This window comes from Alligator mississippiensis, chromosome 1 (assembly GCF_030867095.1).
Source record: "Alligator mississippiensis isolate rAllMis1 chromosome 1, rAllMis1, whole genome shotgun sequence".
In the NCBI taxonomy this organism is placed as follows: Eukaryota; Metazoa; Chordata; order Crocodylia; family Alligatoridae; genus Alligator; species Alligator mississippiensis.
Window position 1 is genome coordinate 25,067,385 of NC_081824.1, and position 27,264 is coordinate 25,094,648.

Below are 27,264 nucleotides of genomic sequence, written 5' to 3' on the forward strand. Positions count from 1 at the left end.
AAATTATGAAGATTTCATTTTTAAAAAGCTGCTACAATTCAATATCTTCCATGTGTCAGGTATCCAGGTTGCAGCCGTACTGGTCTAGAGGAAAAAGCAATCCAGACTTGTAGTAAAGATGACATCTTTTATTAGACCAACAAGATTTTTACAAAAAACCCCAAATCTTTATTTTTTTCTAGAAATTTTTTTTTTGCAAAAATCTTGGTCTAATAAAAGATGTCATCTCTACTTCAAGTCTGGATTGCTTTTTCCTTTAGACCAATACTGCTGCAAGCTGGATACCTGAATCTTGAAGACAAACTGCAGCACAGCGAGAGCTCCTGGCCGTCTCACTTATTTATATATATTTTTTGCCATGACCTAATAAAACGAGGCCGTTTGGACGAGTACAAAACACAAGTCCGGCACCGCCGAAACAGAAAAGGCCAGACGTGACATGGCACCACTGGCGTTTCCTTTTAAGTCTTGACAGCTCTCCGGTCTGCGCGGTCTTGGTTCAATCTACTCCTAGCATTACCCTTACCCGCCTGCCCTTGCGCTTTATGAGCGCACTCTGGCTCCTTCCGACCTCAGCACAACTTTTGCGCAGGTGCAAACCCTGCCCCGAGCCCAGAAGGGACTTTCCTCCCTCCCCTGGCCACGTGGAAGGTGCCCCGCCCCCGCGGAGGAGAGCGAAGTGAGCGCTCTGTCCGCTCGCGGCCGCCGTAGCAGGAGCGGGGACGGGTAGTATGGCTGCCGCTGGAGGCGGTGAGGAGGAGGAGGAGGAGGTGGCAGCGGGCGGAGAAGAGAACATCCTCTACGACCTCCTCATCAACACCGAGTGGCCGCCGGAAGCCGAGGTGCAGGTCAGGCCGGGGCCTGCGCGCGGGGCTCGGGGCAGGGCTGCGGGCGGGTGGGGGGAAGGGCAGCCACGACCCGCAAGGGGAGGGGGCGTGGCCCGCGCGGAGCCTGGCCCCGCCCCTCGGCCCCGGCCTCTGCCCCGCGCCTGCTCCAGTGAGCTGAGCCGGGTGGGGCGGGGCACACACCTTCCTGTGCTTGTACCCAAATCCGGGGGGTGGGTACACCGAAGTGTGAGTGTTTGTCTGCATACATAACATGCATGCATATGCCAAAGTGTCTGCATGTGGCTACCAAAAGGGGGGGGTGTACATGTCATGCATGTGCAGACGCACCAGTGTGGGGGTATATGCATTATGTACACGCATGTGCCCATTAAAGTGTGTGTGCGTGTGTGGGTTACACACACATGCATGCGCCCATCAAAGTGTGTGTGCGTGTGTGGGTTACACACATGCAGGCGCCCATCAAAGTGTGTGTGCGTGTGTGGGTTACACACACACATGCATGCGCCCATCAAAGTGTGTGTGCGTGTGTGGGTTACACACACACATGCATGCGCCCATCAAAGTGTGTGTGCGTGTGTGGATTACACACACACATGCATGCGCCCATCAAAGTGTGTGTGCGTGTGTGGATTACACACACACATGCATGCGCCCATCAAAGTGTGTGTGCGTGTGTGGATTACACACACACATGCATGCGCCCATCAAAGTGTGTGCGTGTGTGTGGGTTACACACACACACGCATGCGCCCATCAAAGTGCATGCGCACGTGTGCGGGTTACAACTCACACACACACATGCACCTATCAAGGTGTGCCTGTGTACATGGTGCGCACATGCACGGACCAAAATATGGGTGGGTATGTAACGTGGTCACACACCAAAGTCTATTCCTATAATTTTATTTGCTTTGTGTTTATAACTGAGTATGAATGAAAGAAAACATTTTAACTGCTCTCAACTGAACCAATTAGTGATTCTCTCAGGGGTGTACTTGGTAGCTGCATTGGTCCGAGGCAAAAAGACATACAAAAAAGTAGAACTCTTGGTTCCAAAATGATACCCTTTATTGGACCAGGGGTGTCCAACCTTTTTGAATGTGGGGCCAGATCACAAACTTTTTATCCCCCAGTGGGCCAGCAAGCCATATTCAAAGGCCTCACAGGAAGTAGTATCACATCAGGAAGTGATGTCACGTGACCTTTGACACCAATGAAGTTGCAGGAAGTGACAATGAAATGGGTCTGGAAATGTGGTTTAAAATCCAAAATAAAAACAATATAAAAGCAAGAATGAAATAATACCAAACACTTGACTAAAATAAACACTTTCACTTCGGCTCACATCTCAATGAATGAAAGAAGCATATTGCAAGTCGACATCAAATGTGGAAAAGATAACAGCCAGAGTGGAAACTAATCAAAGCGACAAAATATGGGCATTTTTGAGAATAATCTAGACTATTTATATGTAGGGTGACCGTATATCCTGGATTGGCTGAGACAATCCCAGATTTTATAGGCTGTCTCAATGTCCTGGCCACTGGAGAAAATTTAAGCAAAAGTACCAGATTGGTGGGAATCTGGGGGTTGGGGGTGTGCGTGCATGTGCATGTGTATGTGTGTGTGCTTCCAAGCACGTGTGTGTTGCAGCAGACGGAGCCAAAGCAGCTATTGGGATGTGCTGGGAAGCATGGTACTTTTGTCACTGGGGCAAGGGCTGGGGTGGGGACTGGTGTGCTGGCCAGGCTGGGGATGCTGCATGTGCTCTGTCTGCCCTGCTCTGACTCATGGCTCTGGCCCCATTCTGGCACCTGCTGCTGCATCCTGGCTGTGTGCTGCTGGGCTAAGTCAAAGTCAGCTGCATTGCAGCCCTTTGTGGAGAGCCCAGTCTGGCCTGGCCACATCCTGTCCTAAGCGGAGAGGGGAGTGTGAGGCTGGGGATGGCTGCCCCTGCCCAGCCAGGGTCATGGCCAGGATGCAGCTGCAGGTGTCAGGATGGGGACAGGGCCAGAGGTGCGAGTCAGACAGAACCCATGCAGAGCCCCCAGTCTGGCCAGTGCCCCAGTCTGCAGCTCAACACAGCTCACAAAGACACTTTCTTGGACCCAGAGGGACAGCCTTCCATCTTCAGCTCCCTATGTGCAAACATGAAGTTTATTTCCTACCTATGGGGACTTTTTACCATCTTGTACCATCTACACTTTTTTCCTAGAGCCTGATGAAGGGACTTTGATCTCAAAAGCTTGCAGAAAAGGACATTTTTTCTTGCAATTTTCCAGTTGGTCTAATAAAAGGTATCATTTTGGAACCAAGAGTTTTAGTTTTTTGTATGTCTTAGTGATTCTCTAACACCCCAGGGAAAAATATCGGTTGGCTGGGAAATAACTAAGCCAAGGGAGGAACTATCACCAAGGAGGAATACTCCTCCTTGGCCCGGGAGTGTAGGAGGGCTATTAGGAAGGCCAAGGCAGAGATGGAACTCAGGCTAGTGTCCAGGATTAAGGACAACAAAAAGTCCTTTTTCAAGTACATTGGGAGCAAGGCAGTGTAGGGCCTCTGCAAGACACAAATGGTAATCTGGTGGCCACGCCAGACAAGAAAGCTGATATTTTTAACAGTTCCTTTGCCTCTGTTTTCCTGAACAGGGACCAGGATATCCCACCTACCCAGAGGTAGGGACAATCTTGGGGATAGCTCTATCAAGCCTTCAGTCAGTGCAGATATAGTTAGGGATCTTCTGGAAGGGCTAGACATTTTTAAATCTGCAGGTCCAGATGCCCTCCACCCAAGGGTGTTGAGGGAGCTGGCAGGGGTCATCGCGGAGCCCTTGGCCCGGCTGTATGAGCATTCGTGGTCATCTGGCCAGGTGCCAGGGGATTGGAAACTGGCTAATGTGGTCCCTGTTTTTAAGAAGGGGAGTAAGGAGGACCCAAGTAATTATAGGCCCATAAGCCTCACCTTGGTGCTCGGGAAGATCTTGGAGAGAATCATCAAGGAGCACATCTGTGGGGGGCCTGCAGGGGAGATCATGCTCAGGGGCAATCAGCATGGGCTCATCAAAGGCAGGTCCTGCCAGACCAACCTGATTGCCTTTTACGACCAAGTAACTAAATCCTTGGATGATGTTGTCGCCGTGGACATAGTCTTTCTAGACTTTAAGAAGACCTTTGACACTGTCTCTCACCCCATCCTCATCAATAAATTAGGCAACTGCGGCAATGATGCCTGCACAGTTGGATGGGTAAAACATTGGCTGATGGGGCGCACCCAGAGAGTAGTGGTGGATGGGTTGTACTCAACCTGGTGAGATGTGAGCAGTGGGGTATCCCAGGGCTCGGTCCTCGGGCCCGCACTGTTTAACATCTTCGTCAGCGACTTGGATGAGGGGGTGGAAAGCACGCTGTCCAAGTTTGCTGATGACAGTAAGATGTGAGGCGAGGTGGACGCACTTGAAGGGAGAGAGAGGCTGCAACTAGATTTAGACAGATTACAAAAGTGGGCAGATGAGAATAGGATGGGGTTCATCGTAGACAAATGCAGGGTGCTGCACCTTGGAAGAAGGAATCCACAGCATACATACAAGTTGGGGAGTTCCCTTCTTGAAAGCACAGAGGTGGAAAGGGATCTTGGAGTCATTATTGACTCCAAGATGAACATGAGCCGCCAATGCCAGACCGCAGCCAGCAAGGCCAGCCATACCTTGTCATGCATCCAAAGGTGCATCTCAAGCCGGTCCAGAGAGGTGATACTCCCCCTCTGTGCGACTTTGGTCAGGCCGCAGTTGGAGTACTGCGTCCAGTACTGGGCGCCGCACTTCAAAAGGGAACTGGCCTGCCTGGAGAGGGTTCAGAGGAGGGCCACCCGCTTCGTGAGAGGGCAGCAGGACAGGGCCTATGAGGAGAAACTGATGGACCTGAACCTGTTCAGCCTCAGCAAGAGGAGGCTGAGGGGGGACCTGGTGGCTGTCTACAAGCTCATCAGGGGAGATCAACAGCAAATAGGCAGAGCCCTTTTCTCCCCAGCACCACCTAGGGTGACAAGGAACAATGGTAGTAAGCTGATGGAAAATAGGTTTAGGTTGGAGATCAGAAGGCAATATTTTACAGTTAGGGTGGCCAGAATCTGGAACCAACTTCCCAGGGAAGTGGTCCTCATCCCTACCTTGGGCAAATTCAAGAGGAGGCTGGATGATCACCTGTCTGGGGTCTTGTGAACCCAGCATTCATTCCTGCCTGTGGCAGGGGGTCAGGCTAGATGATCTGTTCAGGTCCCCCCTGTCCCTAGCTACTATGAAAATATGAAATATTCCTCTGATTTCTGTTTTCCTGATTCTGACTCCTTGTATGGAAACTAGATTTTTATTGAGCATGTGTTTGTATCAGCTATTTGTTCCCCACCTGAGTTCTGAGTCCTCTGTTAAATGTGAAGTTATTCATATCTGCGGAAATAATTTCTATTTCCAGTTAAGAATTCAGCATTCAGGAGGGCACTAAACTGTTGATGCAGATGAGCAGTCAACTACATACAATGATACTGAGTGTTCTGTGAGTTTATCTTCTCTCCCCAGCTGGGGACATTGTGTGTAAGAAGCATTAAGTCTGAACAAGGTGCAAATGCACAAGCAGATAAGATCCCTTATCTGGTGATTGTGCAAATACAGTCAGATGCTTCCAATTGTAGATTTGGAGTCTAATTAAGCTTGCAGTGCAATGCCATACTTCACAACTCCTATAAAGACTGCATTACTCACTAGAAAACAGGAATAACATACTCTGATTATTTGATTTCCTAGAACATGCCATGTTGGTCTCAACAAGCAGAAGAAGTTTTAAGAAATGGGACAGTAACAATATATTTTGAGCCCATTAGCTGTAATGGTGCTTCCGTCATTTGAAAGTAGATGGTAAAGTGAATCATCTGTGAATCTGTACCGAAAGGGATTTCTTTTGTAGATCAACAAATGTAACACCAGACTAAACTGGGATCACTTCTTTTTATTGTGTTTCCTGCATTATCAGGTTTGTGAAAGCACTCTGATTTCCTGCAAACACGTGTGAATAAACCTCTCTACTTACTTTTGGTGTGTTATCAAGATTGCTTCCATTTTGCACTGCAAAAGCAGGAAGTTTTGAAAAATGTAACTGTTGTAGTTTACTGTGGAATTACTTTAGACCAGTTTGAAAAGGGTGTGGAGTCTTCTAGAGAAGATAACATTTGGTGGTACAGAGGGTTCCCCAGTTTTTAACAGAAGATATGAGTGCTCCTTGTAGATCATTAAGTCTGTTCACAGGCTTTCAGAGACAGCTTGTATCACATAATTTCTTTAAAAAACAGATTGCCTTAAATTTGGAGGTGCTCAAATAGAGATTTCCTTGCCTGGTACTGATAGCCAGTGATCAACCATATTGGCCAATGCCAATCTGATAACCAATATTTAGTAATAGTTCAAGGCATTTTAAACTACTGACATAAATTAACCTGTTTGTTTGTTTGTTTTGCATTTATAACACGCACACATGCCTCCTGCCTCTTCTGGCTCTCAATGAGGAAGGTGGTGACTGCCTTATTCCCATGCACATTTCCCCCTCACCCATGGCTCCTACCTGATACCTGCTCCCTGTACAACCTGTGATGCCGTCCCGGGTGGGTGGGGTGGACGCTTGTGTAGATAGTGGAGCTGGGTGCATTTGGAGCCCCAGAGCACGCCACTACCTCAGTGCTGGCGGGCCCTGTATAGCCGAGCTCCTTTGGCCCCTGGGGAGAAGCTGTTTTTGCAAAGGTTTCTGGTGCCTGGTACAGTGGAGTGTGCCTTGCGCAGCACTTTACCCTGCCCGCATGCAGCCCAGTGTCTTCATGGCAGCCCTGGAGCTCAGACTCTTGCTGAGAGCATGGTGTTGCCATTGCATCGACAGCAGGAGTTGGTAACAGTTTCTTTGTTGCTGAGCATGGCACCCTGTGACCGCTCCCCAGTGCCCTTTGCCCCTCCCACTGCTCACCAGGACCTGTAGTCTGCCATGGGCTCAGGTTGTGGCGCGTGGATGGTTGCCAGGGTGCTCCAGGCACGCAGCTGTAATTTATTGGCTACAATGACCAAAAATAGCTGATGGCTGATAGTCATTTTTCTTTTTATTGGTGCCAATCCGATAGCCAACTAATATATCAGTGCACCCCTACCTTAAATAGATTTTATGTTTTTTTTTGCCCTTTTGATCCTATTAATGATTGGTGACAGATAGGGGGGACAAGGCTGAACTCCTCAACGAGTTCTTTGCCTCAGTGTTCCTAAGCGAGGGGCACGACAAGTCTCTCACTGGGGTTGTAGAGAGGCAGCAGCAAGGCGACAGACTTCCATGCGTAGATCCTGAGGTAGTGCAGAGTCATTTGGAAGAACTGGATGCCTTTAAGTCGGCAGGCCCGGATGGGCTCCATCCGAGGGTGCTGAAGGCACTGGCCGACGTCATTGCAGAGCCACTGGCGGGAATATTCGAATGCTCGTGGCGCACGGGCCAAGTCCCGGAGGACTGGAAAAGGGCTAACGTGGTCCCCATTTTCAAAAAGGGGAGGAAGGAGGACCCGGGCAACTATAGGCCGGTCAGTCTCACCTCCATCCTTGGTAAAGTATTTGAAAAAATTATCAAGGCTCACATTTGTGAGAGCCCGGCAGGGCAAATTATGCTGAGGGGAAACCAGCATGGGTTTGTGGCGGGCAGATCGTGCCTGACCAACCTAGTCTCTTTCTATGACCAGGTTACGAAACGCCTGGACACAGGAGGAGGGGTGGATGTCGTATACCTGGACTTCAGGAAGGCCTTCGATACGGTATCCCACCCCATACTGGTGAACAAATTAAGAGGCTGTGATGTGGATGACTGCACAGTCCGGTGGGTGGCGAATTGGCTAGAGGGTCGCACCCAAAGAGTCGTGGTAGATGGGTCGGTCTCGACCTGGAAGGGTGTGGGTAGTGGGGTCCCGCAGGGTTCGGTCCTTGGACCGATACTCTTTAATGTCTTCATCAGCGACTTGGACGTGGGAGTGAAATGTACTCTGTCCAAGTTTGCAGATGACACAAAGCTATGGGGAGAAGTGGACACGCCGGAGGGCAGGGAACAGCTGCAGGCAGACCTGGATAGGCTGGACAAGTGGGCAGAAAACAACAGGATGCAGTTCAACAAGGAGAAATGCAAAGTGCTGCACCTAGGGAGGAAAAATGTCCAGCACACCTACAGCCTAGGGAATGACCTGCTGGGTGGCACGGAGGTGGAAAGGGATCTTGGAGTCCTAGTGGACTCCAAGATGAACATGAGCCGGCAGTGTGACGAAGCCATCAGAAAAGCCAATGGCACTTTATCGTGCATCAGCAGATGCATGACAAATAGGTCCAGGGAGGTGATACTTCCCCTCTATAGGGCGTTGGTCAGACCGCAGTTGGAGTACTGCGTGCAATTCTGGGCGCCGCACTTCAAGAAGGATGCGGATAACCTGGAGAGGGTACAGCGAAGGGCAACTCGTATGGTCAAGGGCCTGCAGACCAAGCCCTACGAGGAGAGACTAGAGAAACTGGACCTTTTCAGCCTCCGCAAGAGAAGGTTGAGAGGCGACCTTGTGGCTGCCTATAAGTTCATCACGGGGGAACAGAAGGGAATTGGTGAGGATTTATTCACCAAGGCGCCCCCGGGGGTTACAAGAAACAATGGCCACAAGCTAGCAGAGAGCAGATTTAGACTGGACATTAGGAAGAACTTCTTCACAGTTCGAGTGGCCAAGGTCTGGAACGGGCTCCCAAGGGAGGTGGTGCTCTCCCCTACCCTGGGGGTCTTCAAGAGGAGGTTAGACGAGTATCTAGCTGGGGTCATCTAGACCCAGCACTCTTTCCTGCTTATGCAGGGGGTCGGACTTGATGATCTATTGAGGTCCCTTCCGACCCTAACATCTATGAATCTATGAAGGTGTTTAGGGGTTTCATTGCCCTGTTATTCTAAAATAATAGAGGTCTTAGTCCATCTGTCTGTCTGTAATGCTCTTGGGGCACTCTAGTTACTGAAACAACCAATGGGAGTCCTCCAAGAGCATTATGGACAGGAGGCGGTGGTGGCAGCACGGTGGAGTGCCACCATGATGGTGGGGATGGAGCGGGACGGGGGGGCTGGCAGCGGTGTGGGGTGCTTGTAAAGGGGGATGGAGTGGACGGTGGGACAAGCTCCTGGGAGACGGCAGCAGTGTGGAGGGGTTAGGGTTAGGAAGCCCGCCCCGTCATTCTTGATGGGCAATTTGCGAGGAAACCTATAAGGCCTAAAGGGAAATGTTATTTTTACTCTCTGTTCATATATCTCTGAAAATACTTTTTAGGGCCATACTGTTTTTGCCTTTTATAATACTTAGGCAGTGTTGCAGTCTTTAATTACATGAGTGTGCTTTTTCCACAAGATTGTCAACCTTCAGTGCAAATTAGTCCATTGATTAGTTCAGTGGGAATTAGTCAAAATATTGAATACCGTTGTGTGAACACAGCAGGGATCTTGTGGAAAAAATAGTATGTGATCATATAATTAAATGCGTCATGCATAAACACAAGGAGGCTGAGTTCTGAAGGTTGGAGGGAATACCTAAATTCCTCAAATGTAACTTTTGAGTGCCTGACTTTGTAATCTTTACATTAGTTTAATGAGGCTTTGTTTTCTTGCGGTTTTTTTTTTTTTGTTTTTTTTGGCTGAGCGCATTTAGCAGTCAACAAACATCAGTACTAAATAGATATTATACAAGTCAGATACAGGCTTCATTTCTGATATGCTCTAATGCAGAGTAAAATGTTAAGTTGTCTATCAAATATGAACGAATCGGAAAAGGAATTTTCTTATGTTGAATGATGACTTCCCCTCTGTGTGGACGTTGCCTATCAATCCTGTTGAAGATCCAGCTTTATGTTAAGGGGAGAATTTATTCCATTGTTCCTAACGTAGGAATAAATTATTTTTCTTTAGAGATTAAAAATTAGTTGAACAAGAACACCTAATACTAGTTTGGAAACAGATGGTATGTCTGAAAAAGTACTCTAGGAGCATGGCTGAGGCGCTCTCAAAAATCAAGAGATTTAGGAGTCTTTCTAGCTCCTTAGAGTTTCCAGTAGGATCTGTGCTCCAGAAATCTTTAGGCATACTAGGATATAAGAAACAAATCAAACTTAGTGATTTATTTTTACTGTAATTCCATATTGCTGCCTGGCTGATCAACCTTCACTGAAGAAATTATCTATTAGTGCAGCTACGTTGCTTGTCTCTTCAGCTCATCCATGCTGAGACAAGATCCCATTCATTCAAAGAAGCTATTGGCATGGTGAAAGCTATTTCTTCAAGCTGTATTGTAAACTTTAACTAGAAAAAAAAAAAGAATTTATACTTTCTTAGGCTAAGACTTTTTAATTAGGAGCCTGAAGTTAGATTTGTTAAATGCATGATAGGTTACCTAAATAAGGGACCTGGTTTTTCAAAAGTGCTGGATGTTTTGTAGATTTTACAAAACCTGGATGCAAGTCCCTCACTTCAGGGACACTATTTTTCAGTCTTAGCCCCCTGGAGTTAAAAAGCCCCTACCTTTCTCACTGTCCTGCATGTCTTGAAGTTGTCTGCTCAGTTAAGGTAGTGGAGTGTCAGTAGTGCTTGGATTTCCTCTTCTTTTTACTTTTGGTGTTGTAGTGTAATGACAAGAGAAGTGCAAACCTAGATGGAGAGACAAAACGGAATGCAATAGAAAGAAAAGAAAGCCACGCTCTTCCTTATGCCCCATTTTCTCTTGCCTTTCCTCAGCTTGGGTTTTCTTTTTGGCTGTACTGTATATACCCTTCTCCTTTCTCTTTCTGTTGTGATGCTTTTCCTTCTCCTCTACTTGTTTTGGGCATTTAATAATCTATCCAGTTGCAATAAAACATTCCTGTACTGCTTTTTTATGGGGAGCTTTATGTACCATGTGTAGTGGTTGAGACTGTTCCCCAGCAGAGTGCTTGTGAGACTGTGTGGGAGAAATAATCTCGGGGCATCTGAGGAGGTGCTTTACTAGGCAGAAAGTTGCATAAAAGCGCATTTTTTGGAAAAGTTCTTGGATTTTTAAACTGTAGCTTTGAGAGAGTGACTTTTTCACATCTGGGAATGTAGCTCATCAATAATAGTACGTTGACCACTTGTCTCTATTGCACCAGTATTGTAATTTCCTTGCTCACTGTGTTGTAGAAATGTGTAGTCAGTACAGTAGAGCACTGTTGCAGGCTAATGGTTTTCGTTACTACGGTAAACAAGGCAAAGCTAAACCAATGGATCCTATTGCTTTGCTTTATTTTTATTGCAGTTTGGCACATGCTGAAAATGTTGTCATCCAGCTTGTCTTAGGCTATTTAGTTTAAATAGGAAACTACAAATAGTTTTATGAGAAACACCTTTAAAGCAGAAAAGGTTTATCAGTTGCATTATTAAATATGTGCATGAATATTGGTTTGTTCACATATTAATTGATAATTTTTTTTGCAATTGCAGCCAAGAGGCAACAAAAAACACGGTGCTTCGTTTATCATTACTAGAGCAATTACAGGTAAATATGGTGTATGTGCAGTGAAGGATTATTGACTGTTTTTTGTATTTCTGGCTTAAAAGAATAACTTGTGGGATATGCTTATGGAAAGTGTGCTACCTCGGGTCATCACATTGTGATAATGTAGTGGAAACAGAATGCAGCATGTGTGTGTTAACCTGAAAATCACTTTTATGATCTTCCCTTACTGTCTTTTTAGTTTTGAGCTTGTTTTAGCTAGATGTTATCTCACTGGGGCATATTATTAAAACGCGCCTGAAAAGCTGCCAGGCCCTTCTGCAAATTGATCTTCATGGGTTTTTTGTCAGAACTAACGTTATTTAATCCTGTGTTCTGGACAATGTGATAAAAGGGATTTTAAAATCGGGACATGTTTTTAGTATTTCAGTGATAGTTGTACACCTAGTAATAAGTGGGTTAGGTTTTTATCTTCATATTCAACCCAGAGTTTTGAGTTGCACAGGCATTTAGTTTGTTGACATTTATGTTAGATAAAATTTGGGGTTCATTGATCAAATACTAAGGATATTACTTTCTACTGATAATGCTAATGTCTGTCTTGTTTTTATTGTGATGCAAAACTACTTTTTAACTTGTCTTTCTTTTTTGTAGGTCCAGTATCATTTTTGCTGCGGTCCATCTGGTACAGGTAGGTTTGCTGGAAATAAAAACACTTACTCTTTGCCAAATATTATTTCTTATCAAAACATTTTTTAAGAAAGCTGTATGAAAGTAAGTAACTTTTCCCTTGTGGTTCTTGAGACGATCACTGCTCCACTGAACTTAGTGTAGGGCCATGTTAGTATCCTCAAGGAAAATCTACCCATCGGCATTGGTGATAGAAGTTGTATAAGAAGACCAGTGAGCTGCACTTTTGCAACATGGTGACTCTGAATAAACCAAATGGGTTTGTAGAACTCTGTGGTTATCTTCCAGGGACCCTACAGGGGTGTGCTGTGTTGTCGTAAACTGAATAATTACTTTTAGATTATTGGGTCTGTTTCTTTCCTTATGTCTGAAAATGCTTGAAAAGCTGGTACTTGTAAATAAGTAAGTAAATATGGGACATAGCTGTTTCTCTTAAAGTGAGATATACCATTTGTGCTGCCATGTCAAATATAAGGAAATAGATGGGAAAGTGAATGGTCATTTCTTTCTTATTGTCAGCAGACTCTATTAAAAGCTTAAATAAACTGCAGGTGCATCCTGCTGTACCAGTATGCTATTATATTTAAGAAACTGCCTGACTGTCCCAATCCCCCAGTGAGTAATCTGTTGAATTTTCCAATTATGCTGACATTTACCAGAGCACAATTTCAATGGATACGGGAACTCCCATTTTTCTTATTTTACTGGCATTAAATAGGCTGGGGACTATTTGTTGTGTCAAGTGTTGGTTCAGAAATTACTTAAATGGTATTTCAAAATCAAATCGGCACAGGCTGGGAGTGGAGGGGAGGGGGTGGGTAAGGATATTACCTTTCTAGTCTTCTGTCTTTTAACTATTATCTTATAACCCTGTCTTTTTCTGGTGTCTCCTTCAGCCAGGGCAGCAGGACTCGTGCATTTTTCTTTCTCAATTCCTCACAGTTAATGTGTTGTAACTCTGCACAGCTGTAACTGTAGAACAAAAGAGGCATCGATATCTAGGGCACTGGTTTTGCTATAGGCTATTTCTGTGCTCCTGGGATGTATAAAAGGGAACATCATTTCATAGGAAGTCAGAATAGTGTTATATTTGTAGTCAGCTGCTTCTTAATCGTTTAAAAAATTCTTTTCTGCCTTTATCCTGCCTGTCTTTTTTGGGTTTGATTATTGGCTGTAATGTCTATGCCACTTCTTTCTCATTTCTGGTACAAATTTGACATACACCGAGAATTTGCGCTTTGGCATTAGATTATTGCTAGAGATACAAATAGGAAGCTGATATTTGTACATACAAAGAGGACTGTGATCAATTGCTATCCATATGCACAGGGAATAAGTCAAGAAATAAAATAGCTTAAGTTTGTAGGAAGGGACATTTTCTATAGATATTAGGGAGAACTCTCTATAACGATAACGAAGAACAGGAACATGTAACTGAAGGAGGTTACGGACTTCTGTCACTAAATGCTCAAGGTCCCTTTTATTCCTACATTTCTATTATGATATAGTTAGATTCAATTGGTATAAACTGAGGTAATGGAGCTACTTTGATTAACATTAGCTGAAGATCCAGTCCACTTATGGACAGCATTATATATCTTCTAAACTGTGTTGGAAAGGACCATTTCAAGTTGCTGAGCACCAAGTTATTTTTTACCTCAAATTACTGTATTTAGCTGAATCCAAGATGACTTTGAATGTAAGACGATGCCCCCAAAATTATAGTCTATACTTGGAAAATTATATTTTTTAAATATTTTTCCATGCATAGAATATATTTATTATATTGGAGAGTCATCTTTAAATTCATACCCTCCCCCACTTCTGCACTAGGGAATTCATCCCTTCCTGCCCCTGTCACATGCTGTCTTGCTGCTTGGTGCTCTGCCTCTGTGCTGGGTTCTTTGCTGCACTGTATCTTTATGCTGGGTGGATTTCTGCTGCATCTTTTGACTTTGGGTACTTCTGTTTTACTTCGCTTCTAAGATGAAGCTTTATTTTCCCCATGTGGAATGGGGGAAAAAAACCTATCATTTTGGAATCATGTCAATATAATACTCCTATAGATGAGTTAGTCCTAAGAAACAAGAAACGAATGGTAGAGTGCAAGACTTAATAACTGTTTCTTTTATAAGAAATTGTACCTGAACTAGTGTTATCTGTAGAACTTGGCATTTGGGTTCTTCGGTTACTACCTGCTTTCTTCTCTTCCCAGTTCTTCAGCATCTACATGCCTGAACTCAGACGTGCTGCTACTTCTCCTAGCCCAGGGGTGGGCAAAATAAAGCCCATAGGTCAGATCTGGCTCATCAAGGGATTTTATTTGGCCTGTGGCAGGAGTTTTGGTGAGCTGTTGTGGGCCAGGGAAGGGGTACCGACCCAGCTTGCGACAGCTCACCAAAACTCCTTAAGTGGCCCTCCAGCTCAAATAATTGCCCACCCCATTAAGCTGGTATGCAGGGATCCCGGTTTTCTCTGTTTAAAAATCCCAAATTCTCTGATAAAGAATCCCAAGTTCTCCGATTTAAAAAACCCCAAATCCACATCTTTCTGTGAATAAAACAAAACACCACTAATATATATATATATATATATATATATATATATATATATATATATATATATATAGGTATCAGTTCAACACAATGTTTTATTGTGGGTTCCATGGATCAAAAATGAGGGGCACTGGCAGGGCTGTGTGGGGCTGTGGTTTGGGAATGAGGAGCAAGAAAAGGGGCAGGGCACTGGCATATCAGGGCTACTCAGTGCCACAAAGCAGCGGGGGAGCAGCCACAGCTGACCCTGTGTCCTGGTAAGCTAAGGGGGAGCTCCAATTTTTCATGTTTAAAAAAAATAAAATAAAAAATCAACATCAAATGCCAAAATATATAGGTATTTAGAAAATTAATTTTATTATAATGATTGAGGAATTGGTAGGCTTCCAAATTGCTTTAAAATTGTAAAGAAAGGAATTACCACTACAGCAGAGGTGTACATCAAGGGCTCAGTGAACAACTGTTCACCAGGGTACCCTGGGGGAAAACTAGGAGTAACGGTCACAAACTCCTAGAAGACCATTTCAGGCTCAACATTAGGAAAAAACTACTTCACAGCTAGCATGTTCAGACTGTGGAATAAGCTCTCTCCAGAGGTGATACAATCAGCTACTCTGGAAATCTTCAAGAGGAGACTCGACAGACACTTTGCTGGGGTCACCTGACCCCGGTTGTCTTTCCTGCTTGGTGCAGGGGGCTGGACCTGATGATCTTCTGAGGTCCCTTCCAGCCTTACAATCTGAATTGGTGAAAGGAGAAAATCCATGTTTTTCGGCAGCAAATGGGAAAACTTGGATCCTTGCTGAGACACATTTCATGGTATTTGCTTGAGCTGAATGCTCAAAGCTGTTAGGAGTTCTCATTCCATTTCCTGAAGTGTTGCTGCACTCCTTTTATTTCATACATGTTTTATTTTCATCTTTTTCAGTACTCCTTTCATTGTTCCTGTATCTTTTTTCTTAGGGTATTTCCTTTCTTGCTGAATTTAACCTCAGTAAGGAATACTGTAGTTCTAGAATTCATTCTCATAGTGATTTGTTCAAGGTCATATAGCCTGTAAAAGTCTTAGCTTCTCTATTTGGAAAATGAAGTTATGCTTCCAGGATGTGTTTGTAATAAAATAATCTCAAGGTGTCAGTCATTCAAGTTATTTCATTTTGATACAAAATGGTCACAGTTTGAAACAAACACAATTATATCTTGAATCAGTCGGTCCTAGTATAGCTTGTTTTGAATTTTACAGTATTCTGACATGCAGAAAATGTCTTGTCATTCCAAGGAACACGTTTTCTCCCTTTAGAAAAAAAATTGTGATCAGCTTTTATCCTAAGTCTCATGTGACTTTTCCAATTTATTAACAAGTGAGGGCAAGGACAGAGATACTTGTAGCAAAACACATAACAAAAATTGTTCTGATAAAATTCTGGAGCAGGAGTGCCCAACCTCCGGCCTGCAGAGCCAAGTCATCAGGCCTGTGGGGCTCCCTATGGTTCTTGAAATTTGGCAACAGGAGGGGTGGCACTGTTAATGACTCCCAGAGCTAATGCTGCCTCCACTCCACTGTCATCAGACTTCCAGCATGACGACCCCTGTGGGCTGGACAGTGTGGTCCTGTACAGCAGATTCTGCTGGCCCACAGTCTGATCCAGTGTGATCATCAGGGATCTGGGTTTTCTGTTTGTTGTGGAAAATGTGGCAAAGTATGGATTTTCTCCTTTAAAGAAAAACCCCAGAAACCATGGGATTCCCCCTGCAGACTGGCAGAATGCTTGGGGCTGGGGGGGAGCAAGACACAGGGGGAAGGGGAAACCACGTGCATGAGATGCATGCACACATGCATGTGGCAGCCAGGCAATGTGGTGGAGAGTAGGTACTGCAGTTGCCTCCAGTTAAGTCTTTATGGGGTAGGCAGGGGGGCATAGGTGACAGGGGTGCGGAGAGGGCATGTGCCCCCCCCCAGATTTCTATGCCCACAGCAGGCATGGGATGCGGGGCTGCAACCTGGACGGACCAACTCAGGGCAGGAGCCACTTCCACAGCCCAGAAGGTTGGACCCAGTGTGGGAGAGAGCACTGTGCAGCCATGGCCACCAAGGTGAAGCACTCCCTGCCCACCCCGGCAGCAGCAGGGCCACAATTCCACACTACTACCACTGTATCTCACCTTGGCAGCCATGGTGGCACAGCACTCCCTCCTGCACTGGGTTCTGCCTTTCGAGCTTTGGAGGTAACTCTAAACTCCTGTTTAGAGCTGGTCTAGCCCAGCTGCAGCCCTGCGCACCCATGCCCTTCGGTGGGTGCAGAAATCTGTGGAGGGGGAGGGGGCACATGCCCCCCCGATGCATTACCTGTGCCCTTCCACCTCCCTGATGTGTTGTTGGTGCCCACATCCCCTCCTTCCCTGCACTGTGGGGCTGGAGCCTGGGGGTAGGGGGCAGTGAGTCGGGAGTGAAAACACAAAAATATATACATATTTAGAATTTAATTTACTGTAGTGGTTGAGGCACTGGTAGGCTTACAAAATTGCTTTAAAACTGTGAATATATCAATAAAACATTGTATTCAACTGATACCCATACATTAGGGGTGTGTGAAATGGGTTGTATTCAATTCAGATTCAGCCCGAATCAGGGAAAGTGATTTGATTCAGATCACTGTCCCGATTCTATTTGGCCGAATCCGAAATCTGAAGTTTGGATGCTGATTCGGAGAATCAGGGATTCAGCCATAGACACAGCTTTAAATGTTTTTTTTCTACATATCTCAAGTTACCAGGCGTGGCTTATGAACACTGCGATGTTGGGGCGGATAGAGCATCCCACAGGAGCATGGGGGGACCTCCTCTCCGCCCCCCCCCCCCATGTGCTTGGTGGCGGACACCTCCCCAGCTTGGTGGTCAGCTGTGGGGGACCATGGGTGCCCCTCCAGACCCAGGAGACACCAGTTGCTGGGGTGGGGGGAGGTCTCCTGTGCACTCCATGGCGGACCACTGTTCTAGAGTGTTAGCGTATCGCAACATAAGACTGAGTTCTGTGTCAAGAAGAAAGGGAAATAAGAGAAACCCCAGAATTGTGGGGTATGCTGTCTTTGCTGTAACTGCATCTTTGTTAAATTTAAATTGCAATTTAATATAATGTTTGAGAGTAGTTGTTTTAAAAAGAGATGCGTCTTTAGAAGAGATGTAGCTAACAAAGTACAGGTTGGATGAATGGACTGTTAGGTGGATAGAAAACTGGCTGTATTATTGGCCTTGGAGGGTAGTAGTCAATGGCTTGATGTCTAGTTGGCAGCTGGTATCTAGTGGAGTGCCCCAGGGGTTGGTCCTGGAGCCAGTTTTGTTCAGTGTCCTCATCAATAACCTGGAAGATGGCATAGAGTGCACCCTCAGCAAGTTTGCAGATGACACCAAGCTGGAGGGAGTAGTAGATATGCTGGACGGGAGTGCTAGGATTTGGAGAGACCTCGATGGTCCGACCCTTCAATTCAAAAGAAATTTCATGAGGTTGAATAAGGACTACTGCAAAGTCCTGCATTTAGGATGGAACATTACCACACACCAGTACGTGGGATTGACTGGCTAAGCAGCAGCTTTGCAGAAAAGGACCTGGAGGTTACAGTGGACAACAAGCTGAATATGAGTCAACAATGTACCCTTGTTGCCAAGAAGGTTAAAGGCATACTGGGCTGCATATGTAGGAGTGTTGCCAGCAGATCAAGGGAACTGATGGGGTAGAAGTATAGAAATCTACTGCATCCATTGACAGGGTTGCATACAGGCTGAAGCATGTATTTTCTTTTAAAATGTGTTTTTTGTTTTTTTTTTAAAGACTTAGTAGGCATTGAATCTTTACTTCTTGGAGGGGAAAAAGGTGTTTTAGGTAATAACAGTAAATGAATTCTGTAGGCCCAATTAGGTTGACGGTGGCTTTTGAAACCAAAATTCATTTTGCATAGATTCTACTGTTCTGAGATTTCCTTCTAAAACATCACAGTTTAAATGTCTTTTGAATTTCAGTCCTGCGAAGTCTTCTCTTCCTACTGGACTTGTTCGTCTGGTTAGTAAGCAAATCAGCTGGCATCTAGTACTTGCAAGGTAAGAGGCATATATAGTGTATCCTTCTATGTTCTTTGGTGATGCTTCAGTTGCACTGGTTGACAGATGTAACTTTTTTTATGCTAATCATGGTAGGAAATAAACAACTAGTCATTTTGTTCTTTATAGTAACTCCTGTGTTAACGCTTCCTTTAAATTTGTTAAACTAGCAATCATTTTAAAATAATCTTAGAAGCTGAAGGCTCTTGCCAGATGTTAACTGCACAGTAAGTAGCAACAAGGCGCATACATTAAATTTTTAAGACTCAATAAAATGCCAAACCAACCACAAAGATGTTCCATATTTAACAACAAGAGCTCCTTCAACATGAAATACCTTTGTGATTGGTTTCTATCAAGCTTAGTTTTGAACATACGGTATGTAGGTCTCCAGGAGCAGTGCTCAGAAAGCTGGCATGTTGAAAGGGTAGAAGCACTTCTGGCTTGCACTGAGTCTTTTAAAAGTCTCCAGCTGAAGAACCCGAGATGGGGGACCCCCTCCCAGTGTTGAGCTCCTCATGTCCGGGGACCTTTTAAAAAAGTGGGCGTGCAGCTGAATCCCAAGTTTAAGGATCCAGAGCAAGGTGGGCCTGAGATTGAGAAGCATCTTTCCAGTCTCAGCCTCACACCGCCCTGGAACCTTAGAACAGAATAATTTTAAAGGATTTAAAGACTCTCTCCGATCTTAGGATCATGCTGCCCTGGGTCCTTAAAAAGCAGGCATACAGCTTAGTGCATGTCTGCTTTTTAAAGATCACAGGGAGGCATGAGCTTGAGATCAGGGAGAGGCTCCATGATGTCAGACTCATGGCACCTTGGGAGTCTAAAATGTGTCTGAGCTGGTTCCCCTATGCTAAACTCCATTTTTGTCTTTAAGTTGCCAGCAGGCAAGGAGCCTAGCATGTCTGGAGTGGCAGGGTGTACAGTTTTTGAGATCAAGTGTAAAATTCCTCTGATTCCAGTTGGACAATTATATTTGTGCGGGCCGGGTCAGACCCCGGGCCCTTTTCGTTGCTCTGCACGCGGGCTGTGGCCGGCAGGCCGGGTTGGAGAGGGCGGGCGCCGAGCTAGAATTAGGCACAGACACTTAACGGTTGGTTTTAAGTTTGTTTACTTACACCGAGATGGTCGCGGTGCAGGCTGGAGACTTGCTTGAGTTGCGGTTACAACAGAAAACACGAACACACGTGGAGTTTGCTAGGCTCCACGCAGACAGAACTCTGGATGTCCAGGACAAGTGCGCATAAAACTCGTCGATACGTCTTATAGTAGGCTCCGTTTGAAGACGGGAAGTGGTGGGCGGTGGATCAGGCCGCCAAACTCCTCTGGGCAACACACAGGGTTTCTATTACCCTGCCGCACACACCCAGAGTCCCCACGAGATGGATGCGGAGTCCTCTTCGGCTTGGGCGGAAACTGCTCAAGCCTCTTATACGGCTAGCAGGCCAATCGCTAGCCGCCACGTGGGAATAATTTAGCGCTAGCCAATTGCGGGGCACGAAATTGCATACGACGAGCGGGAACTCCTTTGCACCATGCATTTCTGTGTTGCAAAGGAAATGCACCCTGCAAAGACCGCTGCAAAGTAGTGGGAACACTCCTTTGCACGCGGGTTCTCTGCGCAGCAGAACTCCTCCGTGCAATGAAGCTGTAAACCCACAGGGATAATTCGAGTGCTGAAGCACACACAAAAAAAATCAGACCTTCGGGTCATGACAATATTAATGTCTGCCAGGGGCTGAAGGGACAGAGAATAAATCATGGTCCAGGTTTGGTGCAATGGATATGTGGAACAGAATAGAGGTTCCCAATTAAATGGAAACATTTGTTACGTGCCCTAACTAGGTTAAAATGGAAGGAGATGGAGGTAAAATTATCTGCAGTGTGAAAGAGGTCATACTCGGAACCATCTACATTCAAACATAAGCAGCAGAGACTTAGCCTTGGTACCATTCTTACCCTCAAACAGATGTTTGATAGGGCTGTCTCAACCAGGACATTTAGGTTTATACACCAAACTTGTTTCATGTTGTACTACTGGAAGCTTTTAGTAGCTCTCTGTAGCTTACACTTGAATGTGATCTCAGTTTTCCAGCAAAGCTGGTGACGGAATAAAATCTTTTAGCTGGGGATCTGCTGGATGACTTGTTAGGGCTTTATTTACTGAAGGGCTAGAACCTACAGTGCGTGGGTGCACCTCAAGTTTCCTGAAGTCAGTTGGAAATGAAGATAGTTGATCTTTTGGGTCTGACCCTAAATATGTGGGAATATTCTTAAAGTGAGAACAGTAATTTGTAATTGAGTCAGCAAATTGAACCATTTAAAAAAAATTATTATTCAAGAGATATGAAACAAAACAATTAACGATTAAGTGAAATAAAATAAGTTTATACTGGTTTTGCTTAACATGTTTTGTTGTGACCCTCAAACAGTATTGGTCATATTGCATATGATGAATGGTCCAACTGGTATCTGACTGAAGGCAAGCATCTTTTCCTGGTGCTTGAGAAGCTTGCATCTCTGCCTTCTACCAGAAATTCAGCTGACTATTTGTGATACGCTGTATATTTGTGGCAGGAATGGGGATTCACTTTCTGGCTTCTGCTATGATTAGCTACTGCCTTGGAATGTGATAACCAAACTCCTGTTTGATCTAGTGCAAATAATATTACCTCTGAAAGTATCCAACTGCAACATTTGTCTTTGATATTTCGTGCAACTGTCATTTTATATATATATATATATATATATATATATATATATATATATATATATATATATTTTTTTTTTTTTTTTACTAATTTTGTGTATGCTATACTAATAACAGTTCATCATTGGTAAGATGTAGCTTCTGATACATGGAATCCACTAAGAGTGCTGAGTTGTCATTTATTACAAAATACTGCTCAGCATCACATCACCCAAATTACAGCACTTCAATCTGTTATGTAAAACAAAACTTAAACATGGGTTTACAGACTGGTACTTGAAGCCCTGAACTTTCCCTTTCTTCTCTGTTCCAGAAGAGCAAGTTTTTATTCAATTTTTCACATGAAACAATTTTTTTTCCTTTTTAGCAATGGCAAACTGCTGGCAGTTGTTCAAGACCAGTGTGTAGAAATCAGGTAACTTGGTATTATCTGTCATTTTACAACCAATTTCATGGAGTAGTTTGCTAAAGTGGACTTAGTGATTTATAAGGTATATTTTTACAGGCAGGCTTATAAAAGAACAAATATTAGACATCATAATATGTGACATGGTTTTAGAATGTATTGTAACTCAAAGTAGTACCCTCCCACTTCTTTCTTTTTCATTCTTGATACTGTATTAGTATGCATTTTATTTAGGGGAAAAAAGGTGTTGAGAATTAAATAAAATGCCTGGACTGCATTAAGCATATTTCATGTTCTTTGTCACCTTTGTCCTCACATGTCCCACTAAAGTAATTTTGTACAAGGAAAAAGGAGTAGTTGGTATTTTGGATTTGGGGAGGAACCTATCATTTTATTTAGCTATGAGCACTTTGTATATATATGGTGCTGTATAAAGAAATCCGTTTTCAGTGAAACAAGGTAAAGACTTTTTTGTTGCTCCCTCCTTTCCTCCTGGGGAAAATTGCCAATAGCAAAAAACTTTATTTACCAGTTTAAAAGCAACCACTGCATTTAAGTATAGAATGTATCTTGATTGAATTTGTTTACGTGCTTTACACACATCTATTACTTAAGAGAAGGTTAGACCTGCTATTTATATGTAAAAGAGAAGCAAATGTGTGAAAACTGTTATGATCAAAATGGCCAAGAACATCATAAATGTCAAGTCCTGGAGCATAAAATTGATTTTAGCGTTCTTACCGTGTAGCTGAATCTGTTTGCAGTCTTATGCTGTTGCTGAAATATTAGTCTGAAAAGAAATTGAGCCCAAGCTTATGGTTACCAATCTAATTCACAAATGCAACTGTAATCTGTTGGAATTGATTTCTCCTACAAATGGGAAGAGTTTTGTCTACGGATTGTGAAGTAAGATGCTAAAATTGTCCTTTATGTTAAGCCACGTTGCCTGTTTGAGGAGAGAATCAAATGCTAACTGAATAGAGAGTTAAATGCATGAAGATTTTCAGTGTGCACTTATTTTACACATTCTGTGGTATTTTCCTTTCTCTTTATTAAACATTATAATTAATTAATGTTTTATTATTTATGACTTTATAGGTCAGCAAAAGATGACTTTGGATCCATTATTGGAAAATGTCAAGGTATACAAGATGGCAAACTTTCAATAGCAGTGACTTTTGTTAATTGGTACTATTTCTTATTGGGTTTGAGAGATTACACAGGTGTCTTTTGAAGAAGCTAAAAACTTTGATACTATTTGTTTTTCCTCCTTTTTCTTTCCCACTCCAATTACCATATTGAGCTTGAATCTGTGATATGGGGAGGATAAAGTTAAAGGATGTTATATTGAGGCAACAGTAGTATTCTGCTTTTATAGATCATTTATGTATAATAGTCTTTAGACTAGTTTTTTATAGCACGTCTGTCTGCAAAAATATTCTATGTATTTGAGAAAGTTTGAAACTTTTTTTTGTTGCATTTTTTTGTTTTTTGTTTTTCCACCACTTGCTTATACTTTAAAAAAGTTTAAAAGATTCCTTCCTACATAATCAGTATGATGAGGAAGTGTTAAGATTAAGATTGTAACTATACAAGACCTGGAGAATTCAGGATTGAGAGTGTGTAGATGGAATCATGGAAAAATAGGCTTGTGAGGGACATAAGGAGATGATCCAGTCCAAAACCCAACCCGAGTTAGGCACATCTTTGCCATCCTAGACAGTTGTTTGTCTAACCTGTACTTAAACTTCTGGTTACAGAGATTATACAAGCTTTCTAGGTCATCTGTTCAAGTATTTAACCATCCTTTATAGGCAAAAAGTCTTTCCTGTTATCTAACAGGTTTGTTGGCGGAGACTTAGAAGAACGTTTTTATATGTGCCACCAAAACTCATGTTGTAATTCAGATTTCAAGTTTACAGTTGAGGAAATTAGTAAATATAGTTTATAAGATAACCAGTGAAATGCCACTTGCCCCCCAATTTATTTTCTTTTTTTCTCCTTTTGCCTAGTGCCAAAAGATCCTAACCCACAGTGGAGGCGAGTGGCATGGAGTCATGACTGCACATTGCTAGCCTATGCTGAAAGCACTGGAACTGTGAGAGTGTTTGACCTAATGGGAAGTGAGCTTCTGGTCATTCCACTGGTATTTGCCTTCTTCATTTTAATACAAAATTAATGTGGTAGAATGTGTACAAGTTTATATACATGCATATAGCTGCCCCTGTCTGTTCATTGCTAGAGATTTAGTAGCAGGGTACCTTAGTGCAAGGACTTGTATGAAACTTTTCTTACTCCTGCTTTGGGTACAGTATGGATTATTTATCACAGTTGATTAAACCAAGCTACGTTTAGCAAATGAGTAGAATGTGCCATTCCTGATCATTGTTTTGTCTTAAAAACTACAGCTTGCCAGAATTTTCATTTTGATGCTTAGGTAAAAATACCACACATCCAAAAGACTTTGGTTTTCAGTCCTGTGCTGTACTATCAGACCGAGAGCCTTGTTATGTGTTTACTTGCAACAGTTGCTTATAATTGCTGGCCAGATATAACCTGGGGCATGAGGGCTGCTTCAGCGGCCACTGCAGCGGTGGTTTGGGGTCCTGTGGTGGCTTCACAGGGGGCAGGGGACTGCATAGGGTCGGGGGGGGGTACAGCTCAGGGTCTGGTAGTGACAAGCCAAGATTGACCCTGTTGGGCATGGCCATTGGCAGCAAAGGGCCCAACTTCTGGTGCCTTTGCAAAACCAGGAGAGGGTACTTAACACTAAACTGCTAAACTGCTTGAATGTGGGTCAGCTTGCTTTTTAGCTTCACGTTGTAAATGTTAAGTTGAATGTGTGACACCACATTGAGATAATATTATCTTTTAATAAAACACAAGTCTCACTTCCTGCAGAGGCATCTACACTTTCCTTGTTGTTTTCTCATAAACAGACCTGTCATTGTGCTGTTCGTATTTATACTCAAACACACACCCTGGTGATACTGCTACAACAGGAGTTATAACAAAAACCTTACTTGAAGAAAATTAACACTATTAGCTTGCCACATACAGGAAAACCTTGTTAATTCAAAATGCAGGGGAGGGACCAAAAAATACCGACTTTGAAATAAACGGGATTTGAAATAAACATATGCAAATTCCTGTGGGTACATACAGATTGAGTTTACCCATGTACAGACCTTACTAACTGATGAGAACAAAGTGAGGAGTGCAAGCTATATGAGAGATTAGTTCAAAGCTAAAAGGCTCCTGATTTCCAGTATGGTTCATAGGTCTGAGATCCAGCAGAGTCAACAGTGTTTCAAAACATGGTGACCCCACAACCTAGTACTACTCAGTATGTGTCTGTACTCCAGATATCCCCTCCTCCCCCCTCTCAAAAAAAGGACTTGTGTGCTATTTAGCACTCTACTTGCAACTGTAAGTGGGTGCTCTTGCAGATGAAGCATGGGACCGCCTGGCCGCACCAGTCACATGTGACAACCTGAGAGAGGAGGCGACAGAGCCTCTCATCTACATAGACGTTTGTTGATGTTCAGACATTTAAAGCTAGTGAAGAAACAAAAATAATTGGAGATGGGAAAGAAAGGTGTGGCTCACCTGTGGTAGTGTAGAGGAAGTTGAAATGTATTTGACATAGTAGTTCATTATAAATTTAAAAAGTATTGGTACTGGGGGACCAAGTACAATGGGTAATATGGATTATTTGCATGGACTGCACTAAGCTAGCCCTGTGGTGGGTTCCCACTGGTGTATTTGCCAATATGGGCCTCGTCCTTGCGCCAGGTACCCTATGGGCACACAGTGTAGGCTGCATTCAGTCAACTTGTAGTTGATTCTCAAAACTGAGCACGTGTTAATTCTGGCAATGGTTTAATTATAGATAAAGTATCTAATAAGGCTTTTCCCATCCAGAGGACTGGAAGACAGCTTCAGACTTCAAAGTAGCTGTATATTGAATAATCTGTATTGTAACCCATATGAAAAAACTTTGGCTGGGGAGTGACAATAGCTTCAAAGTATCTGATACTTTGAACTATGTGATATTAAACTGATGAGGGTTTCCTGTATAACATTGTTTTAGAACTTAAAATGAGTAAACTTACGTCATTGTTTTCATGACAGAAAAAATGATGGATTGACCCCCTGTGTCCAGCCAGCCTGGCAGTGCCTGTTTGGCTCGCAAAGGGGTGCCGCTGCCCTTGACCCTCCCAGCCCTCCTCCTGGGAAGCAGCGGCACAGGGTGGTGGGTGGCGGTGCTTCATCCCCGGCCTCCCCATGTATACCCCTTAGGGCCTTCCCAGGTACCCCTGGGGGTATGCATACCTCTGTTTGATAACCCCGATATAAGACAGGGTTCTGTTTGTTCAGCTTCAGTGCCTTTTTATGCTTGATGCGGATTATAGTAAAGATGACTTTCAGCTGCTTTTAATAACTGAAACTTTCTCTCTCTCCTGGGTAAAAGGCAACCAGTTTTCCTGGAGATCTGAGCTATGCTATTGCTGGATTGATCTTTCTAGAATACAAAACTAGTGCACAATGGTCAGCTGAATTGCTTGTTGTCGACTATCGTGGTGAACTGAAAAGTTATCTTGTAAGGTAAAATTAAACCTGGATGATAGCGGTATTTTTTCAGAACAAACTTTTAAAGTACTGTCCCTTCCTCCTCACCCCATATCAAACACATTGTCCTATTTATTTTTTTTCTTTTCTTCTCTAGTGTTGGGACAAACCAATGTTACCAAGAGAGCCATAATTTCCGCTTTAGCAACCACTATGCCCATAGAATAACAACAGTGGTTTATCATCCTGGGCACAGGTAAGCTTTTTAGCTAACTGTGAGTACTATTAGAATGACAGAATACCAGTAGGAATAACTTGTGTGTACTGAATGTATTTATACAAGATTTTTCCAAATCAATCTAAGAAATACTTGATTTACTGTTGCTAATTGCTGTGTCACTAACTGAGAGTGGCTTCCCATGGGGTGGTGGTATTTTTTTTTGTTTTTTCTGAAAGTTGATAGCAGGTCATCCAAGCTCATGATACAGAGTGGAACTAAGAAAATGCTGTTCCCGGTGTTCATTATGGCCTCAACCTGCAGACTTCTGAACTCATATCAGCTGCTTAGATGTGTGCATGTTTGCAGGTTTTGTATTATACATTGTTATTAAACTGGTATTAAAATAGAAACCAAGAAGAGCCTTTCCATTAGGATTCAATTCTAGAAGTTTAGCTCTCATTTATAAATGGGAAATTTGCCATTCAATATACTTGATTCAAATTTACTACTCTTAGTTTTTCTTTACAACAACCTATTATGCTCCTATTCAATAATTAGTTTTTCCTTCAGACCCAGAGTAGTTAATACCTTGTTTATGTTATGTGTTGTGATTTAATGGTATGTGTGCGTGTACA

At 43.6% G+C, this 27,264-nt stretch overlaps 1 protein-coding gene across 3 annotated transcripts in view; it reads left to right on the forward strand.

Annotated features, from left to right (window-relative positions):
- Nucleotides 1-699: 699 nt before the first annotated feature.
- The window catches only part of NBAS (NBAS subunit of NRZ tethering complex), a 385,077-nt gene continuing 358,512 nt past the window's right edge, over nucleotides 700-27,264 (forward strand). Inside the window, exons 1-9 of one of the 3 annotated variants that reach the window (XM_059729540.1) lie at nucleotides 700-848; nucleotides 11,372-11,426; nucleotides 12,039-12,075; nucleotides 18,644-18,721; nucleotides 21,799-21,846; nucleotides 22,936-22,979; nucleotides 23,850-23,983; nucleotides 26,312-26,445; nucleotides 26,567-26,665. In XM_059729540.1, coding sequence (XP_059585523.1) covers nucleotides 732-848; nucleotides 11,372-11,426; nucleotides 12,039-12,075; nucleotides 18,644-18,721; nucleotides 21,799-21,846; nucleotides 22,936-22,979; nucleotides 23,850-23,983; nucleotides 26,312-26,445; nucleotides 26,567-26,665 — 746 coding nt within the window. In that variant the 5' untranslated portion in view covers nucleotides 700-731. The remainder of the gene's footprint in view (nucleotides 849-11,371; nucleotides 11,427-12,038; nucleotides 12,076-18,643; nucleotides 18,722-21,798; nucleotides 21,847-22,935; nucleotides 22,980-23,849; nucleotides 23,984-26,311; nucleotides 26,446-26,566; nucleotides 26,666-27,264) is intronic. The other 2 variants (XM_059729533.1, XM_059729539.1) reach the window with 2 other exon arrangements.